This window comes from Halichoeres trimaculatus, unplaced genomic scaffold (genome assembly GCF_033239565.1).
Source record: "Halichoeres trimaculatus isolate MK-OKI-2021-1 unplaced genomic scaffold, fHalTri1.1 fHalTri1_scaffold_23, whole genome shotgun sequence".
NCBI lineage: Eukaryota > Metazoa > Chordata > Actinopteri > Labriformes > Labridae > Halichoeres > Halichoeres trimaculatus.
This window is the reverse complement of record NW_027437201.1, coordinates 8,053,643-8,074,774: the sequence shown is the minus strand read 5'-3', so window position 1 is coordinate 8,074,774 and position 21,132 is coordinate 8,053,643. Positions and strand designations below refer to the sequence as shown.

Here is a 21,132-nt window from a genome sequence, read left to right as displayed (position 1 = left end):
CAACATACTTAATGAAAAATTGATCTGCCTGTAAGTTTTTTTTTTTTTAAATATACACCAAAGAAATACACAAAGCCAAATAATAAATGAATTAAATCACAAATTTGATTGGTCAGAAACAAATATAGGGCTGTTCCTACATCACAATAATGGCGGGACAAAGCAGGATATAACATTTTAATTTTTTATTACTACTGTACATAAAATACACTGACAAAGATGACAAAGGAACAGTTAAAAACTTCTATCTTAACCCTACAGAGTTACACTATTACAGTTAAGTTCATACTGTAAAGCTAAAGTAGAATGTTACACAGCATTACTGGAGGTGATCTCTACTTGTTTCCACTAAATCCTATGTCTAAATAAAAATAAAACACTGAATGTGGTCCCTTCTACGTACAAAAGCGATATATAAATTACTTTACACAGTATTGTAAAAACGTAAACATTATATTTGGCAAATTGTTGTCAGTGAAGGTATTAACTGTTATGAGAATAAGAGACATTTGTGTGTGTGTGTATGTGTGTGAAAGCACAGGTGCTAGGTGCTGCACAGTGATTGGCTTTTTTACTGGTGTAGTAAAGACAACAATGGCTTTGTCAATGAGGGAGAAAAAGGGCAAGAGTGCAGTGAAAGAGGGAGGGCGAGGTGACACAGTGGGACGCTTCTAGCTGGTCATTCATCAGGAATCAACACCGGTGGAGTTCGTGTCATACATGCAGTCTTGCTTTAACTGACAGTGTGATAGAGTAGAAAGGGTAGAGAAGTTTTCTCTGTTACTCACAGTGTTTTGTTCCTTTAATTTATGCATTAGGCTTCCCATTTTAAGGGTACATTAACAACTAAAGAGTGCTGGAACTGCTGCCAAAGTGCCCTAAAGGCTTGGGCATAATTCTCAGAAAGTAGTCCCATATCTCCTGGTTGGGAGGTGGTAATTTTAAAGCACTGTCCTCACAGTAACAAAAAACCTTAACATCTTGCTGCTGTAGTGCTATTATTAAAATATGATTAGATTCCAATGTGAGATACAATTCTGTGGTTTTTAAATCAGCACCTGATATCTTATTTGATGCCTAAGACAGAAATAATTGGAGTCATCTGGATTCATATTCATTTGTATGCCGATGGTATGGTAAACAGAAAATTAGATGGTGCTACTTTAACAATACCAATGCATTCACACAATGTTCTCAACCTTCCCAACTTGTTCTGCTTCAAACTGCTCTATCTCTTTTGATATTTTATTCATAAGCCAATTCTCCTGAAATGCCTGTTGATTCAAAGACTGCAAGGAGAGAAAACTGTTTCGAATGTCACTCTTGATTTTTTTTGCCTTAAAGGCACTGTGAGGACTTTTAAAGTAATTTCAAAACAGTCTCACTTCTTCATATTTCTCTGTTCATAATCAACAAGTTAAAGTGAGAAATCCTGTTCCAAAGCTGTTTATTTCAGAAGGGTATTTCTCTGAATCAGTGGTCCAGTAGTATCTTCCCATAAGAGCATGGACCATTTTATGGCATGAAGACCAAATGTCTCTGTGATAACAATATGTTGGCCAACAAAGTTTAGCTATGAGATGCAAAATCTGTCCCTTTTCATGAAATAAATTATTTCTTGTTTTTTTTTTATTCATGGGAAAAACTGGGGGCAATTTAGTTTATTTTGGAAGAGTGATAGAGCGCTGGCTATAGGCTAAAACACGGGTTAAGTTGCTTGTGATAATGATCATTCTAACTCACATGCAGCAGTTATTCTGCAGTGGTCCATTCAAAGTTGAGAATCTATCAATAAAATGAAGCACAAAGTTACTCTGCTTGGTGAAATTGGAATTGGTAGGTGAATACTGGTAGGACATAACCAGCATCTCCTAACCTTACACTTATAGACACGTCTTGGGGCATTGGGCTAAGTAACTCTAAACAGAAGTCCAGCACACTAAACTATGGTACAAACTGAGTTCACAAAGTTTGCTTGTTGTCACGTATTGAACAGGAGCGCTTTGTAACTATAAATAAATACATAACCTTGTCACTTTGCATCCTGCAAAAAGACGTCTTGAGCAAGAAGAGTAGAGTTAGAAAGAAACACTGCCCTCAGAGTCACATTTTTACACAACCATTACGGTGGTGTTGTACCTAGGAAACAGAGTCTTTGACCTGAAAAAACACTACCCCTCAAATACCAACTCAGGCCATAGGTGTCACTACAATCAACGGCAAATGGAAAGTCCTCACAGCGCCTCTAAGATATTTTCTCTATTTCCCTATGATTACCTGATTCAACTATTAGTCAACACAACCAAACTCCAAGTCTGTCCTATCTTATTCCTACTTAAGGAAATTAAAACACTGTACTAAGTTCACATACTAAGAAAATACTACTAACTGCAAATGTACCTGCAGTGCTAAAAAACTGGTTTTATAGCTTGTATTCCTGAAAGATAGTCACTTCGCACTTAAAGTGGGATCACGTTTTTCAAATGGGTATTAAGGCATCCCCAGATCTCAAGGAATCAAGATGGGAATACAAGCTGTCTTAAAACATTTGGGGGTCGCATCAGGTTGCAAAACAGTGGCAGAGAAGCCTATGTAAGACACACTGTCCTGCCATGGAGATGGAATTCAACCAACTAGATAATTCAATAAAGTTCCAACCACTTCATCTCTAGGCCATGAATAGTATTCATAAAATTTTGGCTTTTGTTTAGACCTGACTTTTTGAACCTAAGGTGAATACTGCTGGTGGATTGGATGTGACTTTGAATTTCAGTTTAAAATCACGGAAATAAACATTCAGATGTTAGTGTATATAATATGTCCCAGACTGATGTGTTTAATTACTCAAATCGATCATGAGGTGCTCGTAGATTTGAGTTTTTCCCTTGAAGCTGGATGCGAGCAGGAACACCCTGTCGTCAATGGAAACCAGAGAAAATGCTCGAGGCGCCTGGATATTCAGCTCCTGTGATGGGACAAACTGGCCCCTCTTGGTGTCCCATTGGTAAACCTGTGTCAGTGAATAATCGCTGCCTAAGATGGCGTACTGCCAGTTGCCGATGGAGACAGGCTGGAACACCATGGAGCCGCGGGAAGGAAACGTCTGGACCTCTTTAAACATGGCGCCGTCCCAGCGCATCACCTTGGAGTCCCCGATGAATCTTGTCAGGCATATAAAGAGCTCACCTTTGAAGAGATTCAAGAGGCTGTTAGGCTTTCACATTCAGCTGCTTGAGCTGGATGTGGAATGGAAAAGCTGCATAAAACAGTTTATGTATATATCTCTTCATTGGTAAGAGTTCATAATGGATTATCTGTCTCTATGGAAAGAAAAAAAAAATATATTATACAACTATAAAATATGTGTGGGTTTTATGGAAGTATACAGTGACATTTACTCTTGGCACTTTTAAAGAAAAAGCCTATGAGATGCAGAGCAACAAGAATCTAAAGTTAATAAATTAACTGCACTTTAAAGAGCATGAGCCATAAATTCTTTTATTTAATTAACCAAATCTTGGACCCCTATCAAAGTCAACTGTTAATCAAGCAGCACACCCCAGGCTTTATTAAACTGTTGGCGTTAAAACAGTGAATAATTGCCTCTGGCCTCAGTTAATGTACTGTACATGCAGTACCCAGCTCCAAGCCTAATATAGATTTTTGTCTGAAGTGATTATACAACTCAAATGTACATTCCTCTCACCTTTGACCTGGAAGTGTTTGACAGAGAAGACATCCTCCATATCTGGTATATCCGTCCTTCGGTCAAACTGTTTCTGGCCCCTGTTCCACTGATAGACGACTGGCCTCTGTGAGCTGCTGGACAAGATCAAGTGTGCTTTGTTGGAGATCTCCAAATACTCCACATCAGTGTCGCGGTACCACGGATGGAGGGACTGGTGGGAGTAGAAGCCGTTGCCGTTCCATTTGTACACAGTTGTGGAGCCGGCCTAGGAGGAAAAGATGCATACAAAATCTTACAACACTCTTCTCTGAAACTAAACGCTAGCTACACTCAAGGAGAAAACTAAATCTGACAAATTGACCAGTAAATTGCAAATTTCAGAGCTTGAGTGCAAATGTTTGAGTTTCTGTTCCACTGAGTGTCCCTAAGCATATGTTGGAGCACATGTGAACATTTGGCAGTGCCAGGGTAATCAGCAGCTGTGCACTGACATGCTGCACAGAAGGACACCAGAGGGAAAGAAACGCTGACATGGTGGGAAGAGTGATTTGGAGGAGCAGTGTGCAATCTGATGCCCTCTAAAATTTGATGATTTTAACTGCGAAAGTGCATTTAGTCAACCGAGTCTCACCAGTTAAGGCTTATCTTCTACACGGAGAAAGCCCTTAGGGTTTTGTTGATTACAAGGATTGACTAGGAAGAGAATCATCTGAATTGGATAATACTACTAGAGGTCTCCTGATCAAAACGTGACACTGCAAAAGAAAATTATAAGTAAGATATCTGGGTTTTAGTAAAGCAAGATGAAGCTCTCTCCTTTTATTAAAAATCAGAAATGTACAAAAATAAGCAGCTTGAAATACATGCCTTTCTGACACTTTTCTGTTATTGGAGGCTGCTAGCTGAGCTGCTCTACATTTGGGATGTTAAACTGAATAATTTCATAGGAATCCATAACCTGGTTGCTTTAGCTGGTAAGAAAAGATGGACGTGAAGTAAACTAAAAATGTGAAAAAAAAAAAGTATATAATGCAAGAATACATGAAACTCTGACACACAACAAGAGTTTGGTTTGACACTAGCTTTAGCCTCTACTGTGCAATCAAATACTAAGATATGGTCTATATCCTGATTGATTGATAGGATTTCTAGCATTGCTAAGACCAGAGTGGCTAACCTTTGAGCTGTCAGCGATGACAAAGAAAGACTCCCCATCAATCATAAACGTCTCAATGTCATTCGGTTTGCGAATCTTCAGGATGTCGATGTCCTGGATCTTGATGAATTTGTTGGCAGAGATGTCACGTTTGTAGATGTGCGAGCCACCAAACAACTGAGCCACGATGACAAAGAGGTGTTTGTCAATTACCATGGGCTTACAGACCACAGTGGAGGTGCCTAGATGAAGAAAGGAAAGAAGAATACATAGTCCAACCATTGTCAATCACTTCCAATTTAGAAATTCAACATTTTGCAGATGATACAGTCCCTTACTTAGCTGGTTGTTTAAGCAAAGCTATAAGCATACTATGGAGAACTTAAAACAGCTTGTCTGCATGAACTTAAGCTAACTCTCAATGCTAGGTCAGCCAAGGTTATGACTTGCTCCCTATCTCAAGGTAACAAAAGTACTTGTACTCTGAATGGGCAATCACTTGAATCATTGTGTGAGTATCTAGGAATATGGTTAGATTATTGTCTCTCTTGACAATATTTGTGATAAAAACCAAACCAAGGATATGATTTGCTATTTTCAAAACAATCTTTGTCTTGGATCAGAGCAAGAACAAAACTGATGTTTACCACTTTTTAAGCATCTGAACTCTGGTGAAACAGTCTGTCAGGATTTATTTGGTATCCTACAGAGTGCCTCTCGCCAGATTGACACAATACAATTCATTCATACATTCAGACCCCCATTAATAATTCCACATTGGCATTTCAGGACAAAAACATTTTTTACAAAGGTGTACCCTGACAATAATGCTTTTGTTTGACTCACTTTCAATGGTGTCATATGTTCGGAAGGTCATCTCAACGTGATCCCATTCCAGGAAGCTACATGTCCCAGCAAAAGGTTGAGCAAACACAACATACTGATCTTTGCCAAAGGTGAAGGCCTCCACTGAGATGGACTCAAACTTCAGTGACTGATAGGAGGCAAACTCTGAAAAGGATGACATCACAGCCAATTATCAATCAATAATTCTTTTTATATTGACAACTCAGAGGCACTAGCTGTACTCCCAGTTCTGAAATTCTTGATGAGAAAAAGGAGATACACAAAGAGAGTGGAAGACATTGTTGCTAGTATTGAGCTGCTATGACTAAGGAGGAATAAAAAACCTGATGCAATGCAGTCAAAAGATTGTGGAAGAAGGTCATTGAGCTTCTTCCCCTGGTGTATGGGTGGGCCGCTGCAGTAGATCTGGTCCAGGGTGGCATTGGTGTGATGCATCCACTCCACTAACCACTTAAGCTTGCAGTCACATATGAGGTTGTTGCCCCGCAGATCCCTACAAGTATAATAAATGTATAATGTTTTTGTTGAGACATTTTACCATTTCTGTTTATCTAAACTTAGTCTTTATGTTCTGTTGTCCGTCTCCTCTTTCACTGAGAAAAACTTTGGATTAAAGCCATGAAAGTCGCAACGAAAGGAGTCCTATTATTTGATCTATCTGTGCCCATCACCTACTCTTGGTCTGAATTACTATTGACCTTGGCTGTGTGCTGAAATCCATTCAACCATACAGTAGCAGTCATTATTCTTTCTGATTGTGTTGGTGAATAGAAAGCAAGGATGAAATTCCCTCTGTGTAGTTTTCTTTTTTACCCAATGTTACTCAGATGTTCCCAGTCTTTTAAATCCATGTGTTGTGTATTACTAGGATCATGCTTATGTGAATTGTCTGTGGCTGTCATTGGTATGTACTTTTTGTTTATGTGGTGATTGTTTTCAGTTTTTATTGTTGTTTATTGATTCACACTATTGTGAGGATGGCTTAATGTGTGCAGCACAGTCTAAAATTAATTAACTTGCTGTGTTGTTTCCTACCCCAATGTATGATAGTGGGTGGTGTCATACTGTGTCTGACCATCAAATACCACATCCTGTCACATTGTACTGATTTGCGGCATAATGTACCATGTTGTATTAAACCCTATCTTTTTTTTTATCTAATCCTATTTTATGTTTTAGTAACTGGTTCCATACCCATTTACATGGTATCATTTTTTACACAGTGTCCTATTGTATCATTCTGTATCACAACGTAACGCATCATTATAAAACGTAACGTATCATTATTTAACATATTGTAATGTTATGTATCTCAACCCAATGACTTGCAACAAAATGTATAGTAACGTATCACAAGATAATGTGTTGTAACATTATGTAATGTACTGTAACGTAACACAAGATAATGTGATGTAATATTACTTAATACTGCATAAGGTTATGCGAGGCTGGTAACATTATGTGTCGTAAAGTATCATTCTGTGTTGTATTCTATTTTTTCCCATACTATCCTGATGCACCATATCATGTTATATCATCCTGTTTCATACTATATTGAATCATTCCATATTATTTAGTATTCAACTGTACTGATTATGCAGAATTATGTCATACTGTATCTGTATTTACCATATATATGTATCTACATCACATAATATCATACCATAGTATGTTCTACTATTTTTTATTTTATTCTGCCATATTGTGTCATATTGCATCAAATAGTATGGTGTGGTATGGTATAATGTCCTATTCTTTTATACTGTTTGGTTTCATATTATACTGTATAAAGCCAAAGTTTAGGCAGTATGAAATCAATCAATCAATGATTCGTTGACTTGTGACACCCAATAATTACTCCACATTCAGTGTCCGAACAAACCACCCAGACTGAAAGACAGACTGAACTCACACTTTGGTCAAAGCATCCATGCCCTTGAAGACATCTTTGGGCAGCGTCTCTAGGTTGTTGTAAGCCAGACTCCTAATGAGCAAAGAGAGGAAACACAATTGAATTAAACTGTCTCGCAGCACGGAAGTGACATTGAGACAGTACACTGTCTGGTCATTACTGTCTTTTCAATTGTCCTGTCGCCAACTTAATTACAGAAGGAGAACCTCTCGAAAAAAGAAAAAAAAAGAAAAGAAAATAGTTGAAATTAACCAAATCTAGGAGTGGTAAAGTTTTATCCATGTTCTGGACAAAATATGTATCTTCAAAAAGACATTACCATTTATAAAAAAGACAGTTTTATCTAGAAGTCATTGCTTTTGTACACTCTCCAGAAATGTTGTAAATAGAGCAGAAAGGACATGACTCCAGCAGTACTCTTGGTTGTGCTCTTTAATAATAAATGTACTGTATGAAGTCCATCAAATGAGTGCCCTCAACTAAGAGAGACTGTGTTTTTATAACGATTAACAATTTCCCTATTGGGCCAGTGAAGTTTACAGTAAAACAGAAAGACTTCCAAAATCAAAACATTCACTCTAGCATGGAATAATACACTCCTGTTGTAACCTCTACTGCCTTTTACAGTAAAAGTTGCAGCACAGCAATGATTAACCAGAAACAACCAACTTATCAGTTTCCTCAAGGAAACTATTTTTGGGAACTATTCATTGTCAACTTAAGGGATATTAAAGGATTTATTTAAGATACGTTACTTCCTGATATACTTATTCTCAAACTCCAACTTGAACATCAGCTCTTTAATTCTCAACCTAGAAGCAAAGGTTTATCGTCATTTTCTTTTGTCTCTTATTTGATTGGGTGTTTGGTGCCCCTCTGAGGTGGAACGTTTCGAGCAGACAGATTTCATACGAATATCTACTCGTTTGGTATTGACATCCAGCACTGTTACTTTATTCAGATGAATGCAGTTGCCTCAAATTATATGTGTTGTGTCGCAGTGAAATGACAAAAATATCGACATGTGGTGAGAAGTAACTGACTTTTTATTTTTTTAGTTTTCTGCCTTTATTTTAGAGAGGAAACATTTAGGAAACAAGGTGAGGAGAGCTGGACCACACTGGCACTCCTGTACTTTTTATTTTTGTTGTATAGCTCTGCTCATATAACAAAACCACGTATTCTTCACATTAGTAAAGGTAAAGGTCCTTGTTCTAGTTACACTAAACTTTGGAGCTCATCATTGCTTTTTGTTTTCTAATCAGCCAATTCGATAAAGATTGGAAAGATGTAACGTTATTATTGTTGTTACACTACAAAACTTTTTGGCAGCCCCAAAAGACCAGCAGCAGCAAATAAAAAAAAATAAAATGTTACGGAACAGGATAAGAATTGAAGATCAAAATATAGAAAAAGTGCTTGTAGGAGATAAACTCTAAATGTGTTAGGGACGACCTGTCAGGGGCAGAGGGGACAGAGTATAGGTCTCTTGGTTTAAGGTTACAGAACGGTTATATTTAGTCTCGACCTACAGATCAGTCACGTTCTCACCTATCCTTAGCTTTGGCAAGCCTGGCAGTTCAGCAATGTGACTGTTGTGACTGTTTACCGTTTTGCTTTGGTAAGATTTCACTCACATCATTCATCTTCTCTAAAAATGCTGCTTACTGACACTTTTGTGACCGTGCATCATTATCCGGCACAAAATACATTCCAATAATTCAAACTTGCTATTTATGCCCCATGCTCATTACTGTATACTGGGATATGACTTTCACAGGCGCCAAGCAATCTTACTTTTATGTCTGAAACTGTGCTCTGCTGATTTACAAAGGCACAAAAAACATCCAGATCTGCCCTTCAGCAACCTGATCCAGCTGACACATTCAGACAGTAACCTTGTTCATCACCACCGGCAGCACTTTGCCTGCCTTAGCATTTCAGAGAGTGACAAAGTGATACAGCGGGAGAAAAAGTTGAATTGATGCACAGTTTTTTATGTTTGACTACACTGAATACTGATATCCCATTACCTCTACCACAGAGAAAAGCAGAGAATGTGAAAAAGGCTGAAAGAAATGGTATGCCAGCGTTTTAAAAAGTAGAAAGGATGGCGGATACTCACAGATGAATCAGTGCTTTCAGTCCCCGGAATGCAAAGGGGGATAATGACGAAATCCTGTTATTTTCAATAAACCTGCAAAGAAAGAGAAAAATGTGGATAATTACAAGCAAATATTTTGAAACCTTGAAGGTTTAAAGTATCATCATTACAAAAGAAAACATTCAAGAGCAAACTATAAAAGCCCTGCACAAACCAAACATGCGTTTTATGTTATTCTTGCTAATTACACTTCTAATCATGTTGTTTTTGGGGTTCAGTTAAGCTAGATGTTACGTGAGTTCACTGAACTTTTATGTACTCATAAGAGTCATAAAATTGTAGGTTTTACCCCTTCAATCAGGCATCATAAGTAAGAACACGTGTGTGGCAGAAACATGAGTGTGTAGGGGCTTTAAAATGCAAGCATGCTTGCTAATTTAGATTTTTTCCAGTGTTTTTTTTTTTTTACAGTAATTGACTCTGTTGTTGAGATGACTAAACCAAGAAGATGTGAAAATGTGCTAGTGGAAAACAGCTTGTGTATTCATGACCCTTGAGGCCACCAGCGTTGCCTGCTGTCTGTATTTAAATATGGACAGCATGCAACCATCTGCTACCACTGTGGAAAAATGAAGCCAAAACTCTGCCTCCATGGCCTCAAACAACTTGTGCTGGTGACATATTTTGGAGAGAAGGCGTGCACAGAAGTGACATGGAATCGATGGCATAAACACATTTAATTCAGGAGGAAAATGACAGAGATTCCCCAGAGTCCAGCTGACAGCAGAACAGATTCTCGATAATTAAACTTACACATAAATCATCATGATGCGTAGTCTCTGTCGTGACAGAAAACATGTTAAAGAAATATTCACCCTAAAAAGAAAAATGTCTTATTTCAACAGTTTAAAAGAAAAAAATATGGACATTTATCATAATGGGATCAGAGAAAAAAATTAAGTGTTTGGAGTGATAAATTATTGTTGCAAGTTATTTGTGGAGTTGTAAAAAAAATTTCTTCCCTATTTGCAGTTTTTTTGTTTGGTTTACCCTGGCATCATTTGATCACTTTATAGTTAGAAATAAAACATTTTACTTGACTTGTCCTGGGAATGTGGCCTAGTCTAATGACACATTACTAGTACTAAAAATAAAAAATATATATTAAAAATATACATAAATAAAATAAAATATATAAATATACAAAATATGAAAAATATTATAAATATATATATATATATAAATGACAAAAAAACAAACACTTTCTCAATTTGATTTTTTACTGTGTTAGCCAAGAGAGTTTTTGAGAGAATCATTTATGCTTCTATATCCTTGTGTCTTGATTACTGCAATTCTCTTTACATATGTCTCTGTCAGAAATCAATCTACTGCCTCCAGAAATACAGCAGCTTGGATTTTAACCTCTTAACCCTTGGCCTCTCTTTTGGGTCTCTGCTAGAAATTGATATACCCAAATTGTAAAAAAGAATATCTTTGCATCTACAAGTCTATTTGAATCATTCTGGTGTCATTATAAAGAGAAAACTTGAGAAATTTATTCAAGGGTGTCAGTATTGGTATTTATGTCACTGACTCAGAGTAATAACTCAAGTAGCCCTTTATTCAAACAAACTGGAAGTTTGGTTGAAGTAGGACTTGATAGCGTTTGTAGTTGAATCTCTCCAATTTCATCTGTTGTAGGGATGTTTGATACCACTTTTTATGCAGACTGATACCAGTATGAGTACCCCCTCTTGTGTACTTACCAATACCGAGTACTGATAATACTACTACTTTTGATACATAAAATTTCATTTAACAGTGACAGATCATTTTGAACAGACAGCACAGTCACTCTGCCATAAAGTCAAACATAAAAAACTCTCTCTGAGTTTAGAACTTTTTTGATAAAGATTAAAAGAAATATGTTAAAAGTGCACAATAAAACTAACAACTGTCAGAGTTTAAGTATTTTCAAAGTCAACTTAAGCGCAAAATAAAACAGTTTAACAGTTAACTCTCCCTGGTTCATTCATGTTGTCTGAACAGGACCTAACACACATTTGCAGTGGTGTTAAACTGCACCAATTAGCAGCAACTAGTGGTGAGGAGGACTTGTTGACGTAAGATTTTCTTGCCTTGAGTATCTGCTGCTGGTATCTGCAGCCTTCACAAGTACCGATACCTTGAAAAAAGGCTGGTATCGGCCCGACACTGATACCTGTTACCTGTACTCGCCCATCCCTCATCTGTGCAATACGACCATATTTATACATGACAGTTACTTTGTTTTATGCCTTTTGTTGCAGCGCGACCTCAAAGTCCTCCAACTGGTGGACCTCAGGGTTTAAAAGGTTGATCAGGACCAAAATCGGGCCCACATCAGCCCAATTTGATTGCTCTCTGTTAGCTTAAGGACAAATTTTAAAATTCTTCTATAATGACATTTAAACCCAATGCCTTTGATGTGATTCCTATTCTCCCATATTTCTAAGCCTTCATTCCCCAAGACACAGTCTGAGATCCTTGAGACTGAAAACCAAAGGACATAAGACTATTGCTATTAGAGCACTTACAGTTTGAAACAGCCTGCCAGAGAAGATCAGACTTATACAGTTGGTTACTGAGTATGTTTTGTTTCATTAAACAGAGAGGCATGTGACCTTATTGGATCTTACTTTTGATTTTGCCAAATATGTCTGCTTCCAGTGTATTTATGTGCATTTCTGCTTCAATTATTATTATTTTCACTTTTACCTGCGATATTATACATTTTGACACATTGTGTTACATTATTATTATTATTATTATTATTTTAAATATAAGGTTATTTCTAACATTATTAATGTAATTTCTGACCTGTACTACAGTCAGCCACTGGAGGGAGCTCTAAATGTTTTGGCTTCATTTTCTGGGAGAAGTTATGTCATCTATCTTCTTGTTCAGCAGCTTATACATCAAGTGTTTATCAAAAGAATGAACAATTCACTCACAGGTATTCAAGATGTGGCAAACCCAGGAATGCATCTTCATCGATCAGGTCAAAGGAATTCGCTGTGAACAATCTGTGAAGATAAAAATGGCATTGATTTAAAGCTACATCAGTCTGGATTAAAAGTAAAATCCCATGTTTTGGGGGGTGTTTCAGTGACTTGAATGTGACTCTGTTGAAAGTTTACAGTCTGTAAGTCGTATTAGAATGAGAGTACTGATTTGTGACTGCTTGTGTGCATCATGAGAAAGTTGAAACTGATGAAAGCACGAAGCAGGGAGTAAGGTTGGGGTGAGAGTAGCACACAACAGACTCATTCGACATTTCTGCCCACGGTGTGTGGTTAGAGAATGAATGAAATGAATCAAACAGAGAAATGGTAGAGCACTCCTACATGTTTTCCGTGAATTGGATGAAAGAGCAAAATGAATGCCGCCTCCTCACTGTTTCTGAGTCACCCTTTAAACCAGACACACAAAAATAGTGTGCACCAATGTTAACCTTCGCAGCAGAACTTTCAATTTGAACACTGAACAGGCAGTGAAGTGTTGCCACAAGTTCTTCCTCACAGAATGTTGAATCTCATCAATATTTTATGACATGAAATTCCATCCAAAAGCTTCATTTTTTTCCTCCAGATGCTGCACACCTTACTTCTGAATGAAAACCCAAGGCCCTTTTTGGCTTTGCATTCAAAAAACAGTGACCCTGTACACCCACGATATTGGCTCTTGAGACGCTCCATTGATTAAGTGGTACTCTAATGGAGGTTAAGATACTCCAGGTCACATTGGCAGTAAATAATGAGAAGGAGAGGGTGATGCTTCTCATTCACTCAGCTCTTTAAATTCCTCTACCTTCTGCACACAAGGCTTCAGCCCAATTTAATGAAAAGCGAGCACGCGGAACAGCTGATGCCAGGAGATTGTTTCTCACCAGTGATCAAGCCTGACCTGCAGTTTTTAATAAGCTTGCTAGGCTCCAGTCCGACCAAGATGCTTCACATTGGATGTCTTATTATGAAGTAATAACAAGAAAGACATTTTTGTGTTGAATCATAATTTAAGCATCTTTTTTTCTTTGTGAGGAAAACGTGCATTATTTATCCCTGTCTGTTTATATCCTCCCTGTGAATACACACAGACACGCACACACAACAGAGCCAGATAGCAGTCCACAGCTCCTGCTGGTAGTCGCTATGGCCATGTGGTGTATTGCATAATCCTGACACCATTACAGAGAATCCCCCTCAGAATCTGCATATCAGATTTAGGATGAGAAAGTCGTCTGAGGGGGGGCTGCCTCATTGTTTGAACACTGAGAATGAACACACAGTTAGTCAGTCAGATAGATAGATAGATAGATAGATAGATAGATAGATAGATAGATAGATAGATAGATAGATAGATAGATAGATAGATAGATAGATAGATAGATAGATAGATAGATAGATAGATACTTACAGTAGTTGCAGGGCAGGCGTGTGAACAAAGCTTCCTCCTGCTATTTCATTAAATCCAGACTTCACAAAAGATCTACAGGACACATGAAATAGTAAATATGAGACCTGGAAAAACTGGAAGCTAGATTTTTAACAACAAGATTTTCAGACAATAAACCATGTCTAGTTTTTAAAATAGGGATGCAGGAGTACTTACAACGAAACGACGTCTGATGGGAAAGCATGAGGAACAGATCGGACGTTCTCGCACAGGGCGTTATCTTTGGTGCAGGTACATCCAGTGGGGCATCTGGGCTGCCTCACTCTGCGTCCGTCTGTCAGAAGCAGGCTGAGAGCAGCGACCCAAACCAGGAGCATCCATCCTCTGCTCGGGTATCCCATTCCTGCTGTCCCGCTCGAGTACGCCAGGACTCCTGCGCATGCAACTTCTCACCGAAATCCTCCGACAATATCCAGATTTCTTTTTTTTTTTTTTTAAAGGATGTATTACAATCTCGATTTACTGATGGAAGCTGGTGTTGTTTTGCTCAGATGCAAGCTGGTGTCTATGCCTCTTGCGTCTCAATAGGAGGGAACGGGTCCAGCGGATTCGTTCTGCAAGGCGCAGGATTACAAATGCGGGACAGACGGGACATGTGAACACAGAACAGTCTCAGATTTATTATGTAAAGACTAAATATCCCAAGCACAACTACAAAACAGGAAAATAGGCATGTTTCGTACGAAATAAGTTCTTCTACTCCTGATTATGCTGCCATGAAAGGAAACAAAACAATAAGAGCGTAAATTCCCAGGGGAGAGACAGAAGAGGGGTAGAAAGAGAAAGCTGGGGAGAGAGGGAGAGGAAAGGAGGGAGGGCGGGGGGAGAGGGGGGCCTCAAGGTGCGCTTTTTTAGCAGCACTGCCAGCTATTATTTATGCGCGCTTCAGAGCTGTGCATGCTTAATGGGAAGCGGCTATTCATGAGGCTGTGTGCAAATAGGCCTATGGCACCTGCCTCGCTCATTCACGGGCTTTTCTGCCCTGCTGTGGAATAACAATGGCATTAAGAGTGGATACAGACAGATTTAATGTGTTGTTAAAATAAACACGGTGCATTAATTTTTGAAGATTTTGCCAACGGGACTGAACGGAAAATTAGGACTTTTAGATGAAAACAAGCCTAAAATGGTATTTTTAAATGCTAAATAGCATATTTAAGGCAGCTTTTTTTTAAAATTCTTTTTGAGCATTTACCTCGTTTGAAACTAGTATCACTGTCAATTTGTCAACAATAATTTCCTCATTTTGTTATTCTTAATATTCTGCTATCCCTTCTCTAGACAACAAAGGAAACAATTCAGACTCTTTATGCATTTCTCACCCCCTCTCTTCCGGAAATCCCACATTCCCTCCTTTGTTGAGTTCAGGGGTCGCTCAAAAGTCACGAAACACGACACTTCTGATCCGTGTAGAACTACGCAAGTAATACAATACGCACTTTGTTTTGTCTCTGCGGTTCAAAGACCCAAAATGCCACCTTTAAACGGAAAATAACCCTCCAAATGAGCTAGTGAAGTGTTTACTTTCCTGTTTGGATGCGATAAATGACGCGACTAAGCGCCATTTAATGAGGAGATGTCATCATTACTGTCAATTAGAGGAGACAGAAAGATAAGCGCCTGTTTCAGCCAGGTTAAAAAATTGGAACTTTTCTCAATTGTTTTTTTTTTTTTTTTTTTTTTTTTAATTCATTTATTTTTTGTTGGGGTAAGTTTCGATTTTTATTTGCTCTACCTACCAGAAACAAGCTTCCATATAATTTCGATTGCACCTTATAATTATGACTTAATATTTCATAATTGTGAAATATCATCGCAACTTTTTAACATATCATTACAACACTCATAATTATGACTTAGTTTATCATAATTTTAATCAAGAATATTATCATTCTGCTGTAGTATCTTATTATTTCGACTTTTTGGGGCAAGTTTCTTTATTTTCTATATCTGGCGAAAACAGGCGTCAACAAAAATCGTACAAAAATGTCACTCAAAATAAAGACCGGATATGTAAACCTCCAAAAGTCTTTTTTATTGTAATGCTGTGGGATTCTAAGATCATTCTTCATTTTTATTTAATTATTTTATTTTTCAGTAAAATTATCCACGAAGCCACGTCAACGTCATCGTCCCGCTGTATATTGTGCTACGTCATCATCAGGCGACGTGCTCTGCGGATTGTAAACAATAGTTGTGGAGTCGCATTGAGAAATTTGATGGACAATCTTGTTAAGGTAAGCTTTGAACTCGAGCAATTATTTTGGGTGGAAAACACCGAAGTTTGAATGAATTTTCATTGTTTGATAGCACAGAACGGGAAAGAGGGAAAGAACACCAAACCCTAGCTCTGCGAAAGGTGGCATTACTCACTACTACAACCTATTTTCATAACAGCCCTGAAACTCAACAGCATATTTGCCGTTCACTTGTATTCAAAGCAGATGGCGACGTTTCGCAGTAGATTCTGAGTTTCACGTTTACAGCTTTAGATATCTTGTTATTTGTTCTAACAACTTGACAATATGCAGCGGATAGATAAATTTTCTGATTTAACTGTATTAACAAAAGGGGGTTACCGTAAATGTTCTATAACTTTAACGTACAATGCAACCAGCTCTGCCTTTCCCCAGTACAAATGATCTCGTCTGTGTGTGTGAATGTTCGTCATTTTTCTTCAGGTGCATGGAGGGGGGGGTGGCTATGATTCCGACTTCAGCGATGATGAGGTGCAGGCAGAGTCCTCAGAGAGAGGACTTAAAAGGTAAAAGTGACTACTGAATTGCACATGCTTGAAAAATATCAATGAGCTATACAAAATGTGCCATCGTACAGTCTTGGGGTTCAGTACATACAGTACAACTTACCTAATGTTCAAATAGGTTAATCTAAGCAGGAAGTCAAACATGTCATACTAAGGCTACTCTTTTTTGAGTCATTGTTAGTTCTGATCTCTCTGATTTTAAGTGTCTTGACTTAAACAGATGTTTCTGATTGGCTCGTTTACTAATGCTACTTGTGTTTGTGTTTGTACCAATTACAGAAAACGTGAGGAGGAAATCCTACAGAAGCCTTTCCAGAAAGGTCGGCACTCACAGGTGGCTCACCGGAGTTTGCACTCAAACGAAGTGGACAGGTACAACTACAGTGCAGCATCTCCCTACTTTAATCCTTTTAATCAATAATCATGGCACAGATTTCTACTAATGTCATCTTTTTTACTCTCTAGCATTTCACCTGCACATGCAAGAAATACTCATTTTTTCCTGATAATATATCAGGAGAGCAGACAGAAGTGTAATGAAATTATTAAATCAAGTTAAACTCAATTTGCGATTTGTGTGATAACATGATGTACGACCCAAATAAAATAAGGGGTTCCGAACTTTAATTTCTTGTTTTACTTATCACTACTGCAAAATTTAATGAAATTCTCCAATGTTCTTGCATTACTGACCAGGCAAGATTTGTGTTTTATGAATTTATACCCCTAATAAAACCAAATGAGACCATAACTCTTTGTTTTATGAAAGTCCTCTGTCAGCCCATTGTTCTTGCTCTTTTTTTCCATTTTCAAAAGTTTGGGGATCTTTGCCTGGACCAGGAAACTGAGATGAAAAGAGTGTATTGTTTCTGAGTCATTTCATGGAACATTATCCAAAATACATCTTCAATATAGTAGAATGAGTGCTCTGCTTTTTTATTTTTACTGGCAAGTTACACAGCGTATCCAAAACTGCAATTTTGCAGCATGATAACACTTGACAAGAAAAAATGTCAAAAGATGAACAAAAGCAGGATCTTAAAGTATCAAAAACAATCTACTATAAAATTCCCCTTTACTGTTTCAGAGCATAATATGGTCTGATGAGAGTTGATGGGCTCTGACATTGGGAAATGAATACTAACTCTCCATCTGTTTTCTTTTTTCAGAGAGGAATCAAGAGCCAGAAGAGCTCACCTGATATCACTAAATGCTGTATCCTTTTTCATTTTGCCAGTGCTTACATGTAGATGGAGATTTAAACTGTTTGGGATGAATTTAGAAATGATTTTTGTAGTCAGATTTCAAGAAAGCAAGAAAGCAGGCCCTTAACAGCTGTCTCCAGTTTGAGCGCCATAAGAAGTTTGTGGGTGACTACATACTCTATTATGGCGGACAGATGGCCGACTTCAGACGCTCTACGTGAGTATTGTACTTCACCATAAAGCTTAACAATCAGTCATAAACAGACCTTTGTTTATGTGTTGAACTCATCTAATAACACTTGTCATTTGATCATATTTATGATCATACTTGCTATTTTTTATTTCCTTCAGAGAGAAAGACAAAACAGATCGGGATGTTCTGCGAGAGAATCACCGCTTCCTCTGGAGAGACGAGGACGAGGATGACATGACATGGTAATCAGACATAGATATTTTTGCATATTTCTTTGTGATATTTCTTTTTGTTGTATTCTTCCTTGGAAATGTTCTCTTGCAAGGGAATAGAGTCTGAGCTCCAAATCAAAAAGTAGCTCATGCCAAAGGATGTTAAAAAAAATAAATCTCAGCTTGTTTCAGATTTATTTATGCTTTCATCTGCCTCACGCTTCTATTCTAACCTCGCTGTCTTCCAGGGAGAAGGAACTTGCCAAGAAGTATTACGACAAGCTGTTTAAGGAGTACTGCATCGCTGACCTCAGCAGATACAAAGAAAACAAGGTAAGATATGTGGCAGCAGGCAGCAGCTGTAGGTGTTCAGAAAATGTCAGATTTATGTCAGGGGTTTAGTAACTAGCAGCACATGTCGTCTTGTGATTAATGACTATTTTTGACTGAAACAGCTCAATATTTTGAAGTTTCTCAATGCTGAAATAAGAATCGGACAAGAATTAAGTGCGAAGGAGAATGGTCGAACAATTTGTAGATGCCACAGCCTTCCAAGACTTTTTTTGTGCTCAAACTCATTTTCCCAGTGGTGGTGCCATGGGCTAAGGTTAATATTTTATAAACCAGACACTTAGCTCCACTCAGCTCTGGTCCACTTTAGATAAATGTTCAGGGTATGATGTGTTTTGGCACTGTGCTCTGTCTCCAGTGAACATGGGCCATTTTGGTTTGAAGCCAGGCTTTAAAACCGACAATATGTGGAACCCAAGGGCAATGGCTGCAGAGCTGCACTGTTATGTGTAATGATGCTGTGCTCTCATATCTTATAAAGTCATCCATTATTTGAAACCGATGACTGACAGATGACACACACATACAACACAAATTTGACAATAATAATCAGCAGCCCTGTGGTTAAAACTCAGACTGTCATAATTTATAATCTAACTCTGTATCTATTAGTCTACTTGGCTCCAAACATGCCTCAAAAAACCCAGATTTCCTCACAAATTATTCATTGCTGTTAATGACTGCAAATGCAGCACTGAGTTGCATCATTCCCACAAGTTTAGTCAAATTTTGATCAGCTGTGTTGGCTAAATGAGGTGTGACAGCGTGCAGATGCCTGCACAGACAGAGAGTGTGCTGTGAGAGCTGTGTAACTGCACGGGCAGAATACTAAACACTGCAGGCCAATCACTGCTCACTGGTGCTTCTTTTCAACTATCGGATACTCTGTTTACGTACAGCTGAGATAATATACAGTGGAACAGCAACGTGCATGAGAAGCATTTATTTACATGTGGACATGAAAGGAATGTGTAGACTCATGTCGTCATGTACATGCTACTGAAAACAGTTTACATTATCAGCAATCAGCCTGTGACAAATGACAGTCTTCATCTGTGATAAATGTGGTACAAAGCTGAAGGATTTTCAAAAGGCAGTGTAGATACTGAGCTGTGATCTGCAAAATTGATCCCAGAGCAAACTAGCAATTCATGTTCTGTATCTGCTACTTTAATTATAAATGATGTTTGTGACTTAGATGGATCTTTTTCAATTTGTGCCCAACAGTTTGGATTTCGATGGCGGACTGAGAGTGAAGTTGTCTCTGGCAAAGGTAAGACTTTGGCTTACGTTAACGTTAATTGAGTTTTTTGAAGTCACTGTGCGAAAATATGGACAGCACAACAGTTCCTCTGAAGTGAAGCCAAAACTTTTGCCGCCCCTTTGGTAACTAGTTGCGTTATTAAGCCCAGTCTATACTTCTGTGTTGTGCCTACATTACAAGGGCAGACACAGTCTTGTGCACTACATACTTGTGCCTCAATGTGCAATACTCAACTAAAATGCTACCAGGGAATTGTGGTCTCTTTGATTTTCTGATGACCTGTTTTGATGATGGTCAGTGTCGCAATTGGTCATACAGCTGTTGGTACAGGAAAGAGAAGAAGGAATGTTTGGCCATTGTATGGTGATTTCAGAAACTTTGTAAATACAGAAAACATCACTTAGTGGACCAATCAAAGGACTTGGGGACTGAGTCATTTGATTGTGTGGCCAAATATGATAGGAAGTACATGTCAGGCTAATGCTTTGGAAGACTTAGAGCTTAATTATAACTAGGGGTGGGTACTGAATTAGGTACTTTCGCAGTACTTGTTAAAAGCACCGGGTACCAATCTGTCAAAAGTACGGGGTACTGATTCATGTAAAATCAAAAGGAACTATGCTTAGGTACCAAAATTCTTCCTTGTGTCTGTAAGAGAGTGGAAGAGTAGGCGATTTTCCATGCTGGCCATGAACACAGCATTGCAAGGTTATATATTGAAGAATACCTATGTGAAATTAGAATTTTTTATATTTTATTATTGAACAAATTGATATTTTTTTACCACATAAACACAAAAGTACAGAAAATTGGTACCATTTAGTACCGGTACCGATTGGCAAGTACTGGGTATCAGTACCATATCATTTCAAATGAGAAAGGTACTCTTCCCTAATTATAACATAGGCTAATGTCTTAAAGT

At 38.1% G+C, this 21,132-nt stretch overlaps 2 protein-coding genes across 2 annotated transcripts in view; one reads left to right on the top strand and one right to left on the bottom strand.

Annotated features, from left to right (window-relative positions):
• Positions 1-170: 170 nt before the first annotated feature.
• On the bottom strand, positions 171-14,987 carry lgi1b (leucine-rich, glioma inactivated 1b). Its single transcript, XM_074662613.1, has 10 exons — positions 14,378-14,987; positions 14,183-14,254; positions 12,721-12,792; positions 9,749-9,820; positions 7,624-7,695; positions 6,035-6,204; positions 5,691-5,855; positions 4,866-5,086; positions 3,707-3,953; positions 171-3,186 (listed from the first exon to the last, which is right to left on the bottom strand). Exons 1-10 carry the CDS (start codon positions 14,560-14,562, stop codon positions 2,837-2,839), a joined length of 1,626 nt encoding a protein of 541 aa, XP_074518714.1. The 5' UTR covers positions 14,563-14,987; the 3' UTR covers positions 171-2,836.
• The window catches only part of fra10ac1 (FRA10A associated CGG repeat 1), a 22,816-nt gene continuing 16,218 nt past the window's right edge, over positions 14,535-21,132 (top strand). The window contains exons 1-9 of the mRNA XM_074662615.1: positions 14,535-14,553; positions 16,320-16,458; positions 16,903-16,985; positions 17,265-17,357; positions 18,155-18,200; positions 18,331-18,407; positions 18,542-18,625; positions 18,844-18,928; positions 20,174-20,219. Of these exons, the coding sequence (XP_074518716.1) occupies positions 16,441-16,458; positions 16,903-16,985; positions 17,265-17,357; positions 18,155-18,200; positions 18,331-18,407; positions 18,542-18,625; positions 18,844-18,928; positions 20,174-20,219 (532 nt within the window). The 5' untranslated portion in view covers positions 14,535-14,553; positions 16,320-16,440. The remainder of the gene's footprint in view (positions 14,554-16,319; positions 16,459-16,902; positions 16,986-17,264; positions 17,358-18,154; positions 18,201-18,330; positions 18,408-18,541; positions 18,626-18,843; positions 18,929-20,173; positions 20,220-21,132) is intronic.

What these genes read in the sequence shown, in the direction of transcription:
- lgi1b (XM_074662613.1), bottom strand. Translation starts at nt 14,562, where the DNA reads ATGGGATACCCGAGCAGAGGATGGATGCTCCTGGTTTGGGTCGCTGCT. An exon ending in CCATCAGACGTCGTTTCGTT is followed by an intron (nt 14,255 to 14,377) that starts GTAAGTACTCCT and finishes TGTGTCCTGTAG; the next exon opens with ATCTTTTGTGAAGTCTGGAT. An exon ending in TCATCGCTGACAGCTCAAAG is followed by an intron (nt 3,954 to 4,865) that starts GTTAGCCACTCT and finishes TTTTCCTCCTAG; the next exon opens with GCCGGCTCCACAACTGTGTA.